Source organism: Chaetura pelagica, unplaced genomic scaffold (assembly GCF_000747805.2).
Source record: "Chaetura pelagica isolate M959 unplaced genomic scaffold, ChaPel_1.0 scaffold199, whole genome shotgun sequence".
Classification (NCBI taxonomy): Eukaryota; Metazoa; Chordata; class Aves; order Apodiformes; family Apodidae; genus Chaetura; species Chaetura pelagica.
The window spans coordinates 1,839,927-1,853,551 of record NW_009970714.1 but is presented as its reverse complement, the minus strand read 5'-3'; the positions used below and the strand labels follow the sequence as shown (position 1 = coordinate 1,853,551).

The window sequence follows — 13,625 nt, the reverse complement described above, 5'->3', positions numbered from 1 at the left end:
GTGCAAACTGGAGCGTAGGAGGTTCCACGTAAACATCAGAAAAAACTTCTTTCCTGTGAGAGTTACAGAGCCCTGGAACAGGCTGCCCAGAGAGGTTGTGGAGTCTCCTTCTCTGGAGACATTCAAACCCCGCCTGGACACGTTCCTGTGTGATGTGCTCTGATCCTGCTCTGGCAGGGGTTTGGACTGGATGGTCTTTCGAGGTCCCTTCCAACCCCTAAGATCCTGTGATTTTGTGATGGGCTGGAGCTTCCCTGTGTTATTTATCCTGAGAATAAGGCAGTTTAAGCCTCTGGGTGCTCTTAAAACACAAAAGAGGGGAGTATAAAGCAGCTTTTCCTTGCACTGGTGTTTGGGACACCAATCTCTGAAGCCATAATTGCAGCTATAGGAACAATATTCCATTATAGTCAATGGTATGGCTTAAAAATCCCTCTAATCCTGACTTGTATCTATGTCTCAGTGCTGAAAGATCAGAACATTCATAACAATGATGCTTGTGAAAAACATCAGTGGGTTTGTGAGCCCAGCTGTTGTACTTTGGAGGGAATTAGGTCCTTGGCTTTTGGAGATGCTGTTTAAAGAGGTTCAAGGGTTGAATGAGAAACCATTGCTTTGAGGGATGGGGTGCAATGTGTTATTGGTGAGGAGCCTTCCAAGGACACTTGCTTTTGGCTGCCACGCTGCAACAGGTAAGAAGAACCTGGGAAGAAAAATAAGAAGGAACAAACTGCACCATGGTTAGAGCTGCTGTTGGTCCCATGTTTACTTCTCATCTGTTTGAAGAATTAAAAAAAAAAAAAAATTAAAAGGAAAAAAGGGGTGGAAGAATCAGAGTCATAGAATCATAGAATGGTGTGGGTTGGAAAGGACCTTAAAAATCATCTAGTTCCAACCCCCCCGCATGGGCAGGGACACCTCCCACTAGACCAGGTTGCTTCAAGCCCCATCCAGCGTGGCCCTGAACACTTCCAGGGATGGGGCTTCCACAGCTTCTCTGGGCAACCTGTGCCAGAGTCTCACCACCCTCACACTAAAGAATTTCTTCCTAATCTGTAAGCTAAATCTCCTGTCTTTCACCTTAAAACCATTTCCCTTGCCCTATCACTACACACCCCACACCCCTGTAAAAAGTTCCTCCCCAGCTGTCCTGTAGCCCCTTCAAGAGAAAAAAAAAAAAGGGGGAAGGGGGGGAGACAGTTTTTTAATTAATTTATTTTTTTAAGAGGGGGGAAAAAAAATGTCCTTCAAAAAGGAGCAGTCAGTGTGCACTGCTAATCAACCAAAACCCTGCCAAGCAAATCTTTTGTCAGATCATCAGCCTGAAATCAAAACCCCAGAGTCAGCAGCCCCCGTTACCAGCAGTTCTGCCTACAAAGCAGGAAAGCCTAAAGCCCCCCCTGTTCCCGAGGCTTTGTTAAAAAGTCCTCACCACACCAGCCCCCTCTGTCCCCTCCCCTCTCTCCCCCCCCATCCTGGCTGCTATATAACGGGGTGTCCAAACGTTTCTGTCCCTTGCAGTTTGGGTTTGGCTCCTGCCTTTGGCCTTGGATAGCAGCCAGCAGAACATGTCTCAGTACTCAGGAAAAGTAAGTAACGACCCAACCCGCTTCCCTTTCATCCTTGGGTCTGGGGAGCCTGAGCATCCTCCGGGTTGAAGGACTAGGTATGGATAATATCCCAGGAGGATATTAACTTGGGCCGTGATTCCTGGAGCAAATTTGGTGGCAGGGACAAGGGAGGGTGTGGCAGAAGGAGCTGTGTTTCGGGAGCCGAGCTTCCTGTTTAAACATTCCCTGCTGGAAATATGTGTGAGCGAGCACAAGGCGGCACGAAGCGGCATCAACGCGGGATGCGCCTGCGTTCCCAGAAAAACAAGTACGGGTCTTAGGAAAAAAAAAAATGCCAGGGATACTGTTTCTCCTCTTGCTGGATAGCAGCTAGGAAAACCAAACCAAGCCAAAACGAAACCCAAACCATCCTGCAATGATGCATCTGCCAAGACGTTCCCATCGGCTTGAAGCGGCGGCCCGGCCGTGCCCCTGCTCCTCACCACGGGCTCGTTCTCCTCCCTCCCCCCAGATCACCCTCTACGAAGGCAAATGCTTCACGGGCAGGAAGCTGGAGGTCTGTGGCAGCTGTGGCAGCTTCCAGGACCGAGGGTTCCTCAACCGGGTCAACTCCATCTGCGTCCAGAGCGGGGCTTGGGTCTGCTTTGATCACCCCAACTTCCGAGGGCAGCAGTACATCCTGGAGCACGGCGAGTACCCAGATTTCTGTCGCTGGAATGGCCACAGTGACCACCTGGGCTCCTGCCGGCCCATCGGGATGGTGAGTGGGTGTGGTGCTCTCCCAGGCAGGTGGGATGGAGCTGCCCTTGGGCTTTGTTTCTGCTGGTAATGGGAGCCCCATGAGTAAGCGTAATTAAAGATCTACACTCTTTAGAAATAGGACATCCCATTGAGAAAGGAAATAATCCCACAGGGAAGGTTTGTCCCCCTTTGGAGTGGTCTGTGCAGGGAACAAAGCCAAGTCTCAGTTTCCTGTGCCTCCTGGCTGGGAGAAGACACATCCCCTTCCTCCCACGGCACAGAACACAGCAGCTCTAACAGGATGGGATTATCCCGGGTCTTTTCAGTTTTTCAGACGAGGTAGCAAGTTCCTGCCGGTATCACATACTTCCCCTTTTTAATGTGAGTGGCTATGATATCCTCATGGGGGATCAAGAAGAAGAGCTGTTGCCCAAGGCAGCTTTGAGTCCCGGTAGCACAGTCTCCCCACACCCCCAGAAGGTGAGCAGGCAGCTTGAGAGCTTTTCAAACCAGACCCATGGAGCAGCTGGGCTGAATCCTCTGCTGCTGCAAAAGGTCCCCTGCAATCCTGAGCTAAAACTGTGCTTTTCCCCCTACTAGGCAGCCCTCCCCTTATCAAGCTTTTGAAAAGGCTTAATCGGGAAGATGAAAAAGTACCAAAGAAAAACGAATCTGTCTTAGGTCTTCCCATGCAACACTCCTGACCCCCGGGGAAATTATGAACTCATTTGGAGCTGCTGGGGCTTCTCACAGGCCCCAAAGCTGCTTTTTGGCACGGCAGTGGGTTCGTTCAGCTCCAGAACGTCCTTCCCAAAGCACCTCCCCAGTCCGTACGTGGAGGGATGCTCTGCTCCAGGCCCTGGAATCCGGCCGGCACGAGGACACGCTCCTCCTTCCCTGGCCCACGATTTTCCCTGCGAGATGCCAGCAAGTGCTTTGAGGCATTTCTGCAGCACAGATTCCCGAAGGAATGTTTGCTCAGGCACGAGATCCTCTCTGCTGCCGCCGGCGTCCGCCTGCTGCGGGGTTTGGCTTCGCAGCCCGCGCTTCCTCTGCGCTGACGTTGTTTGTTTGAAAAATGCATGTAGGTATTCTTTGAATTTGGATTAAAAATATCCCTTCAGCTTGCTCTGTCCTACATGTCTGTACCACAGACTGCAGAAATCTCCCCAGAGGCATTAATGTCATGTCACCCTTGAGGGCTCAGTGAGCAATGATGATGCTGGGAAAGTTTCCTTTTTGTCTCTCTTTTTAAATTTTCCTTAAGGAAAGGCACAACATCTCCCACCAGCAGAGTCCAAAATCTTTATATATCTTGGGGGTTTTTTTTGTTGTTGTTTTGTTGTGTTTTTTTTCCCTGTGTGAGTGCACAGAGAGCCTGCAGCTGGTGCTGGATTTGGGCTTGGTGGGTTTGTGGGCTGGTGGAGGGGATCAGCAGTTGGACAAGGGATGCTGCGTGCCTGGGCGCAGCACAGCCCACCAGCCACGGGGCTGCACGCCATGGCAGCTGCAGGAAGATTCAGCCAGGTGCAGAGATGAGGTTTTCCTGGCCGCTTTTCTGGTTGGCACAGCGTGCTGGGTGGTGGCACAAGTTTCTGGTGGTGTTGGACTGCTTTTCACATTCCCTTTCCAAAGCACCCCTCCCGTCTTCCTCTTTGTCTTAAAAAGCCAGGAACACAATTTGCTGCATTTTGTTGTTGTTGTTAACTTGAATCCCTCTGCCCCCAGCATGGCGAGCATTACAGGATTGAAATATTTGAGGGGAGCCAGTTTAGTGGTCCCAGCCTGGAGCTGACAGAAGATTGCTCCTTCCTGCAGGGGCAAGGCTGGGACAAGACCTGCATCAACGCCCTCAAAGTGTACGGCGATGGCGCGTAAGTAACAGCGCATGTCCTGGTGTTCCCAGCTCCACAGGGGAGCAGGGTGTTAGCAGAGACTCCCCCCTGCATGGAAAAGCCTGTTGATGCCAGGGGGTACTCAGAGAAAGCCTAAAAATGTCAGTGAAGCCTTTGGTTTAAAGGTGAATTTTGGTGCCTGCCCATTGAGAGCTGCTTGAAAGCAGCGTGAAATCTGGAGGGTGGCAGCTGAGCACAAGCTGTGAGAGCTTCAAGACACCTTTTTAAGGTGTATGAAACAAGAAGACTAAAACCAGCTTTTTTCTTCTTTTTTTTTTTTTTTTTTTTTTGTCTTAAACATTTTGTGCATCTTTCCAGACACCTCTTTAAAATCCAAGCAGAGGCTTTTGGGGAAGGCAGGTCAGGGTTTTTGCTTTGCAAGTGGCTTCACCAAGGTTTGCTGCAACAGCAGAAACCTCCTCCTTGGACAGCAGAAATGAGGCAGCAGCATCTCAGCTTAAAATTAAATCCTGCCTCAGAAAAACAGAGCCAACTGTGACAGTGATGCACAGCCATCAAATGGGGGTTGTTGGTCACCCTCAGTGCCCTGTGGACCTACTTTGTAGATGTGTTACTGATGCTCAGCCTCGTCTTCCTGCCCCTGCAGATGTTTCCAAAAGCCTCAGCAGGATGGTGGCTTTGCCTTTTTCTTGTTGTTGGGTGGCAATCTGAATTGTGTTGATGGTGTTGGTTTTTGTTTGTTTTTTTTCCTCCAGTTGTGAGGAGGGTTCTTATCTGGCTGTTACCCATCTCCTCTGTCCAGCAACTGCCTTTTCACTGCAAGTGTGCTGGGAGCAGGGAAATTCCATAAAATCCTGGAGCCAGGCAGAGAGTGGCTAGTGTGAGACATCAGGCAGAGGGAATCCCCTGCAGAGGAGGGAGCACAGAAAAACTCTTCACCATGTGTCGTGGACTGGATATTGTGCATCTCACTTCAGCCCAGTGTGGGATGTTTGACCCCATCTATCCACAACCATTTCTCCCAGAATAGGAAAAAGGTTGTTGCTGTCCAAGCTTGTGACATCCTGACAGCAAGTGTCCTGCAGAACCTTTTCTGATTCAACTGAGACGTCTCCTCTTCCAAAAAAACAGGCTTATGATCAGGCAGTGGTGGTTCATTGAAGCTAAGGAGCAGAACTACCAGCTCCCGATGGGAAGAAGTGCCTGGAGCTCATGGGGGACCCTGTTCATCATGAGCATTTGAAGCAAAAGGCATTTGAGTACCAACATTATAAAGCCAAGAGAGAGCCTGCAAGTTCTCTGGCAAGAGCTTTAGGGCCAATTATTTTCCACACGTGTTCCTGTAGCAGAGCCTGCAGCTTGAGAAATTGGGAAGCTGCCCAGAAACTTTCAAGCACTTAAATTTTTCAGATTGATTTTTTTCCTCCTCCTCCTCTGCAAAACATACAAGGGACACAAAGCTTGCTTTCCCTCACACGGGAGCCTGGACTGTTTATATTAACATTACATGACTTCTCAAAGGCTTTGGGTAGCAATAAAAACAGGAAAAAAAAAAATAATAATACTGTAAGGAGCATGGTGAGGAAATTTGCTGAGTTTTGTAGAGTTATATCTGGACCCAGTGAAGGTGGTGGCTGAAAGCGTGGGCAGGGGCTGCCAAGGGCATTGAGAGGCAGGACAGTGCAGAGCGACCTGCTGGCCCTGAGCTGCAGGAGAGGTGAGACCAGGGAGGTGACAGGGACCCCACAGCACTGCTTTTCTCTGTTGGATGGACCATATAAGCCCAGGTGACCCCCAGGTGCTGCAACTGTATCTGGTGTTGGACTCAGCCTGGCAAAGTCCCCCCAGGACCCATCCTTGACTGTTTGAGGAGCAGAGGAGGGATCCCTGGAGACCAGGGGAGTTTCAGCTACAGGCTGTCTCCATCACATCCTCAGGCTGAAACTGGGTCTGGCTTACCCTGTGCATGCTGAAAGCAGATGTAAATCAGGGTCCCACCGAGTTCCCTGCCTGCTCCCGGAAGCACTGAACTTTTCCACAGAAATTTTCCCCCTTAATTCCCAGAACATGATGTCTGTCTGGTTTCTTGGTGGGGCTGAGTGTGTCCAGCACCTTCCCAAGCTGCCCTTTTGGGGCCGGTGACCGCTACCCCACACAGCCAGAAGGGCTGGTGGTTAAGCTGTGAGAGGCATGGTGGAAGTGAGTTTGCTATATCAGAGCAGTTCCGAGGTGTCACTGCCTCCTTGGAAGCTGTTGAGGTTCGTGTGGCAAGTGGCTTTTCCCATCCCACGGGCAGAGCCAGCTCCAGTATCACATATGGTGTCATCTTCTTTTAGATGGAGACGTGTGCTTCTTATCCTCCTTTTGTGCCTCAGCCACTCCACAGAGGATTGCTTAGAAACAACGACTTTAAAAAGCTGAATTTGTTTTACAGTCCAGGAGAGAACACCCCAAAAAAAAGGGCTTTTCTAAAGCTACAGTGACATAACTTGGAGGAATCAGACCAACCATTTATTTGCCCAGACCGATGCTGCAGCCTTCCCCTGCTGGTCCTTCCAGCCAGGGTTGGCTCACAGGCTTGTGCTGGTTCCACATGCTTTATTCCCATCTCCTCTGAGTTTCTGTGCTAATGAAACACAGCACCGAGATGTCTGAGGGCTGTGTGCTATGTGCCTGCATCAGCTCCCCCATGCTGGGCTTGAGGACAGGATTGGGTTTTGTTGAGTTTTTTTCTGGGCTCCTGACTGACTTGATTTCCTCTCTCACTGATGGTCCCAGAGAATGTAAGTTTTAGGCCATAAAAGAACAGCTAAGTAAGCCATACAAATCTTCACTCATCACCTTCCCCTGCCAATACACTTCACTCCCGTATCTCTGCTGTTCCTTTTGCTCCTCTTTTCTGTAGCCTCTCCCTGAGCAGAGGGAAAAGCTGGTGGGTTCTTATCACCACACCAGGTCATGCAGGCTGCTTCCACCTACCCTGAGACTTGTCCCTGTCCCACTCCCTCCGTGAGACTGTGCAGACACATCAGCTGTGTGTCTGGAGAGAAACACAAGGGACTTGGGAAAGACAGTGACTATGAGGAGCTGCTCTACCTCCTGTTCTGTTCCCCAGGGTCCACCAGTTGCTGAAAGATGCCCTAGAGAAGGGCAGAGCTGGAAGAACCACCTGGTCATGGTGGGCCAACAACACCCTGTTAATATCCCTGTCCTACCACCATGCAGTATTTTCAGTAGCATCAGGTGTTCTCAGCAGCATGGAGTGATTGGAAGGTGCAGAAAAGTAGGATGGGGAGCTCTTCTGAGGAGTGCTTGAGGGAGGGGTGGTGAGCTGATGGAGAAAGAGGCCCTTGGTTGTCCAAAAATATGGAGAGGTGCCTATAAGCTGATGGGATGGAGTAGAAAAGGAAGCAAACCATGTGTGCCTCATGAACAAGGGTGGGGTGTATCTAGAGGAGAAGGATAATTTTACACGTTGTTCTTAATTAAGCTTAAGAGCTGAGCATGCTCTGTGGCAGGGCACATCAAGATAGGTGAGAGGGGGGCCACAGCTGCAGGGCAACCTGCCATTGTACTCACAGGAGCAGCAGGCAGCCCTCCCTGCCCTCTGCAAAGTGAGCTGCAAAGGAACAGGCTGAGGATGATTTGGTGATTCTACTTTGGATATAAACTGGCTGCAAAAAGTGCCAAGGAATGAACTTGCCTGTTCTCAGGAAAGTCTCAGGATCCAAAATGTCTTGGCTGAGCACGTGGCAGAGGTGCTGCAGGGAAGGGCTGTGCAAGCACAGCTGGGCAGCTGGGTGGAGAGGGGCACCAGGCAGGCACGTACTCACTGTGCTGGTCATATCAATGCATAGGCAGATGGGAAAGGAGTCCCACCACAATCCCACCTGGTGTCCTCTCAGAAACACAAAATAAATCCAAATATGTCAAGGAATCTGTAAGGTGGCTCAAGTAAATACCCTGGTCTTTTTCCTTTTCCTTTTCCTTTTCCTTTTCAATTTTCTTTTTTCTTTTTCCTTTTTAATTTTCCTTTAATTTTCGGTGAATATCCGAAAAAAAATTTTTACTGTAAGAGTGACAGAGCCCTGGAACAGACTGCCCAGGGAGGTTGTGGAGTCTCCCTCACTGGAGACATTCAAAACCCACCTGGATGTGTTCCTGTGTGATGTACTCTAGGTGACCCTGCTCTGGCAGGGGGGTTGGACTAGATGATCTCTCGAGGTCCCTTCCAGCCCCTAAGATTCTATGATTCTATGATTCTTTTCCCTTTTTTTTTTCCCTTTTTCTTTTCCTTCTTTTTCTTCCTCTTTTTCGTCTTCTTCTTCTTTTTATTCTTCTTTTTCTTCTTCTTCTTTTCTTTTTTCTCTTCTTTTTCTTTTTCCTTTTCTTTTTTTTGGTGTCAAATAATGCCTGTGGGTGGCTGGTTTCATAAACCACTTTTTCCCTCAGACTCTCATCTCTTCACTCTGGCTCAGACTGATCTGAGTTCACCAGCCCTGTAGGCCCAGCAGACTTTGACTCGTCCAGTACTTAGAGGAGTTTCTCCCTGGAAAGCTTATATACAGCAGATCCCAACCCAGATGTCAAAGCTGAATTCTGGCAGGAGACCAAGTGATTTGGAACGTGGCATTTGTGCTTTGTTGTCACTGTGAAGCCAATAGGTGGGACAAACAGCAGAGATCCTTATAAAATCCTTTTAACAAAGTTGGGAAGAGAAGAATGAGGCAGAAATGAGCAGTCCAGCAATGATGGGGTGGAGACCTGACTGTAAAACTATCAAATCAATGGCAAAACTTGCTTAAAAAGCATGGGAGAGTTAAATGGAGGACAGAGGTGACACTTGTGGCCACATAGAACAGTGTATACAAAAGGGATGAAGAGCAGCAAAATTTATCCCCCTTGACCATCAGAATTGCTTCTGACTTGAAAACCTTCAAATGGAGAAAGACATGCTAAAGAAATGTAGCCAAACTGGGTGAAGAAGTGAGACATGCCAAAGCCACCAAGGTTGAGTGTTGTATCTATTTGACTGTATTCCAAAGGAAAGTTATAGTTAACTCTGGATGTAGAAATAAAGTGAAGATGAGGGAGCCAAGTCCTGCCCTCTGTTGAAAAGCATCAAAGAGAGGCCATTGAGAATTACTAGCAAAGAGAGGAATTAGTAAATATGGTTCCCATCATAGCTAATGAGTCAGTTCAAAGAGGTAAAACACCCTTTAAGCATTGCACGTTTCTCCTTACAGTCCAAAATAGATTAATCCAGGGGCTCAGGGGACTCACGTCCTTCTTTAACACTCTCAACTGCTATTAAACTATTTCTGTTGCACATGGTGAAGCTCAGAGAGATCCATTCCTGCAGCAGCATGAAGCAGGGAGTCTCCAGCCCCAAGCTTCATGTCTGATGTAACCCAAAACAACTTCTCCAAAAGGCAAAGTCCAGTCTGGCTGTGCACACTTGGTGCAGTTAACTCCGTGTGCAGGACAGGACTGGGGAAGGGACTGTTAAGCCCCGTAGAGTTTGCAGCACTCAAGTTCCCTCAGCACAGCCACTCGCTGCGTGCATGAGGTCACCTCACGCCACTGCAGCCCTCCCTTTCTGCCCAGGTGGGTGCTGTACGAGGAGCCCAACTACCGAGGCCGCATGTACCTGGTGGAGCGCGGGGAGTTCAGCAACTTTGGCGCTTGGCAGGCGCGCGGCGCCAGCGTCCAGTCCATCAGGAGGGTCATCAACTACTTCTAGCTGAACGTCCATCCTGCCAGCCTTGGCTGCTGAGACTGGGTGTCACCTTCCTCCCCGCTCACTGACCTGTGGAATAAACTGTTAAAACGCCAGCTATTGGCTCTAAGTACTTCATTTCTTGCCCGGATTGAAGAGGGAGCGGATTTGCAACCTTTCTAAGCTTGGTTTGTGTGCTGTGAATTTGCAGTTTCATTCTAGGAGGACGTGGAGGTGATGGGCCAGAACCAGTGGTGATGAGCAGACCCAGAAAGGAGCTCCCCGGTGAGGTTGTGGTCTGACACGTGTTCACTCTGCCCTGCCCACCAGCCAGTGGACCCATCTGACTCCTGATGCCTGGAGGGGGTCACGTTGCTGGGTACGTGTGTTGTAGCACGGGCACACAGCTGTCAGGGGGTCTGCTCATGGCATGTGAGGAGACACAGCAGGATCATGGTGGGATCTGACAGACTCGTGGGGTCTGTCTGAGTGCAACGTGCTGGTCCTGATGCGACGGTGATAGGAATCATTCATCCTGAGTTACTTTGATCTTAGATCAGCACACATTAAAAATATATTTTAAAAAAATTCCCTGAGGGCACAAAACCTGAGCAATCTTCTCTTTGCTCCCTGTCTCATAAGCTCTTCAGCAGACAATGACATTTTGAGGGGGCAGCAGAGAAGGAAACAGCCACTGCTCTGTTACTTTCTGCACAGCCCTCTTCCCACCCTTCTGCCCCTTCAGCACTCCCAGCCCATCCCAGTTGTTTTGGTGCCCCTGAACCCCACTTCATGCTTGGCAGCTGGGATGGGAATGGCTCCATCCATTCAGCTCCATCCACTACAGCCTGGGCACTTCTTGCCTTCAGTGCCCAAAGTTCAGGTAGCCTCCTTTCTATAAAATCATATGCCACATTCAGTGTGGCTAAAAATGTTTCCTTCAGAAAGGGGTAATTTTAATCTTTTCATTCCATTATTCTAGTGTCTGCTGAGGCTTGGCTGTCTGATGGGTGCTGACAGGCAGGGCCACGGTGCTGAAGGAGCTGCAAAGCTCTGTGTTAATCTAGTGGGAAGGCTGATGCTCTAACCACCGTCCCCAGCCCTTCCAAGAGACATGAGTGAGGCTGACAGGTCCCCAACATGCTGGAGCACGAGGTGCCTGTGCCTTCAGGGCTGCTCTGCTTTGTGGCTCTGCAGTGGGATCCTGCCCTTCACAGAGGGATGGGGAGGAGGGGGATCTGTGCTCTGTGCTGGGGCAGGGGGCTGGTTGGTCCCGTACTGCATCCTGCTCTGAGACTGGATATGGCTGCCATTCCATCATTTCACACTCATCTGCCTTGATGTTCATCTTTCCAGTTAGAGCTTCTTGGCTCCCTGTGGGTCTCTACCAGTAACAGGACTGGGGCAACTGGTAACAACTGGGCCTGTGTGAAAAGGACACGTGCCATTTCTGCCACAAAGCGGTACTTTGGGAGAGTTCCAACTGAGATTTGCCCCAGATGCACATATGCCATATATATGTTATGGGGGTATGGAAATACAAACCCCCTCTCCTTTATGAATTTAGCAATAGCTTGGGTGACATTTGCCTTAGCAGTGACACAAGCAATTGTCTCCTCTTGCAGCCAGCCTGCAACCTGGGTGTCATCCTCTGCTCAACTCCTAGCAGAAGCACTACAGTTACACCAGAGCAGCTCTGGTCTGCAGTGGCTGTGTCCTGGGTGGCTTGGGGTGACATGGGGTCCATTTGAGCAGTAAAAATATTTAAGTATCTTTAATGGATTGCAAGGTATTTCTGTGTCAGAGAAGAAGGCAAGGAAATGATTCATTCATTGAGTGGGATGCACAAATGTACAACTTGTGCATCAACTCTTGCGTATTTCATTTTCTTTTAATTAAATGCAGCTTACAAAAGATTTTAGGAGTTCTTCCAGGATTAGAGTTGCTCTTGCTTCATGAAGGCTTTAATCAGCTCCTGATTCCAATGCACACTATTAAAAGTTAATATTCAGTCGTATGCCCTGCTCTCTGTTATGACCTTCTGTTAAAAAGCCCAAATGTGGTCCCAAAGAAAAGCCAGACTTTGAATTGTGACTGGCTTTAAAGGAGGCTTTTCATTCATTTGAAACATGTTCAATGTCACACTGCAGCATGAGGGATAAAGAAACAAAGGCCTTAAAATGCACACACACTAGATTCCCAGATGCTTTAAGTAGTTGGAGGACAAAAGAAAATAAAAGAAAAAAAAAAAAGAGCAACCACCCACCCACCCACATTCCCCTGAGAAAAACAGAGTAAGCCCAGAAATCCCCACACCTGGGTTCCTCGACATGGTGCACACAGCCTGGGGAGGTGGCTGTCCCACTAGTGCTGGGGTTAGCCCTGCAATATTGCAGATGTTCTGCTGCATGGCTGCAGTGGTTCAGGACCAGCCCTTAGGGGGATGCACCCACATCCCTCCTCGTCCTTACTGGGGTAGGTGGGGCTGTGCAGGCACACACAGACGGACGGGCTGACTCCACCGTGCAGCTTCTGTCTGCAAGCCAACTTCATCTGTGTGCTTCAAACTCAGTGTTTGTGTGTTCTACTAGATGAATATTTGTAATTTCAATTGTGGACGTACTGAGGAGCCCCAGTCCTGGGCTGAACCCTGCTGCCTGCTGGAGTTGCAGGAGTTAAAAGGACAAGGAGTTAAAAGCACAAAACAGGGAATCTGGTTGATCTGAGCTGTTGTGTGGAAGCCTGTTTGTAACCAGCTATCTTTAGCCACCTCTGGCACATTTGACACATCTGTAATATGCCTACAGACTGATTTCTCATCATTTATTACCATCTGATAATCCCATTGATGAACACACTCTCAATGCAGTGTCATGTGAACACTATTGAAAAAAAATCCTTGTCTATGCAGAAGCCTAAGATCTCTAAAAACTGGCAGCAGGGAATTGAATTCCATCTATTTTTTCTTAATTTGAAACCTAAGTAGGGTGGCCATGGGCCTAATCCAAACACTGATGCTGCAGGAACATGCCTTGCGTTGGCAGCAGGGGGATGTGGCTCTTCTCTTCCTTTTTCCTCCCCCTCCTTGCTAAATCTGCACTTGTTTAAAGGACGAAACATACAGATCCCATATGTTTGCTAGTGCTTAGGGGCTGTGTGTTGTTTGGGGTGTGTTTTTTTTTTAAAGATTATTGACATTGCTCTAGTACGACGTGGTATGATTTGTGAGTTTAAAGCACATAGAATCGAAATGACAAAAAAAGTGCCAGTTTGCTGTGAGGTGGGTGTGAGCTGGTGCAGCAGAGATCTGAGCTGCACATCATTAAGCTGTAGGGCTGAATGAGCTCTGCTGCCTGCACCAAGGAGGCAAGCAATGGATTGGGTAAGTGGGAAACCATTCTGCAGAATGCTAGAGATAAAACAGAGGTTCAAAAATGAACAAAAGGAACAAGTTCTTAATTACAAGAGAGAGAACTAAATGAAAACAGCTCCATCTGGAAAACCAGGAAAGCCCTAATAATCAGCATTACTGGGCTTGGCCAAGCTGCTGCAGTGTAATATTCAGAATAACTTTGAGTTACATCTGGCCCCAAAGCAAACAGTTCCTGCCAGAATGCCTGCATACACTAATGTCCTTTCTCTGTAGCTGCATAATGTGGGAATTTGATGGAATTATCTCTTGCAAATGAATCACTGGAAGATATCTGAGCAACCGCAGTACTTTTGTGTTGTTATGTT

At 48.8% G+C, this 13,625-nt stretch overlaps 1 protein-coding gene across 1 annotated transcript; it reads left to right on the top strand.

Moving 5' to 3' along the window:
- Window positions 1-1,547: 1,547 nt before the first annotated feature.
- CRYGN (crystallin, gamma N) lies at window positions 1,548-9,911 on the top strand. Its single transcript, XM_010006000.1, has 4 exons — window positions 1,548-1,589; window positions 2,083-2,331; window positions 4,041-4,186; window positions 9,776-9,911. Exons 1-4 carry the CDS (start codon window positions 1,569-1,571, stop codon window positions 9,909-9,911), a joined length of 552 nt encoding a protein of 183 aa, XP_010004302.1. The 5' UTR covers window positions 1,548-1,568.
- Window positions 9,912-13,625: the final 3,714 nt, after the last annotated feature.

Coding starts and splice junctions, on each gene's coding strand:
- CRYGN (XM_010006000.1), top strand. CDS start 1,569: ATGTCTCAGTACTCAGGAAAA. Junction 1,590..2,082: donor TGTCTCAGTACTCAGGAAAA/GTAAGTAACGAC, acceptor CCCTCCCCCCAG/ATCACCCTCTACGAAGGCAA. Junction 2,332..4,040: donor CCTGCCGGCCCATCGGGATG/GTGAGTGGGTGT, acceptor CTCTGCCCCCAG/CATGGCGAGCATTACAGGAT.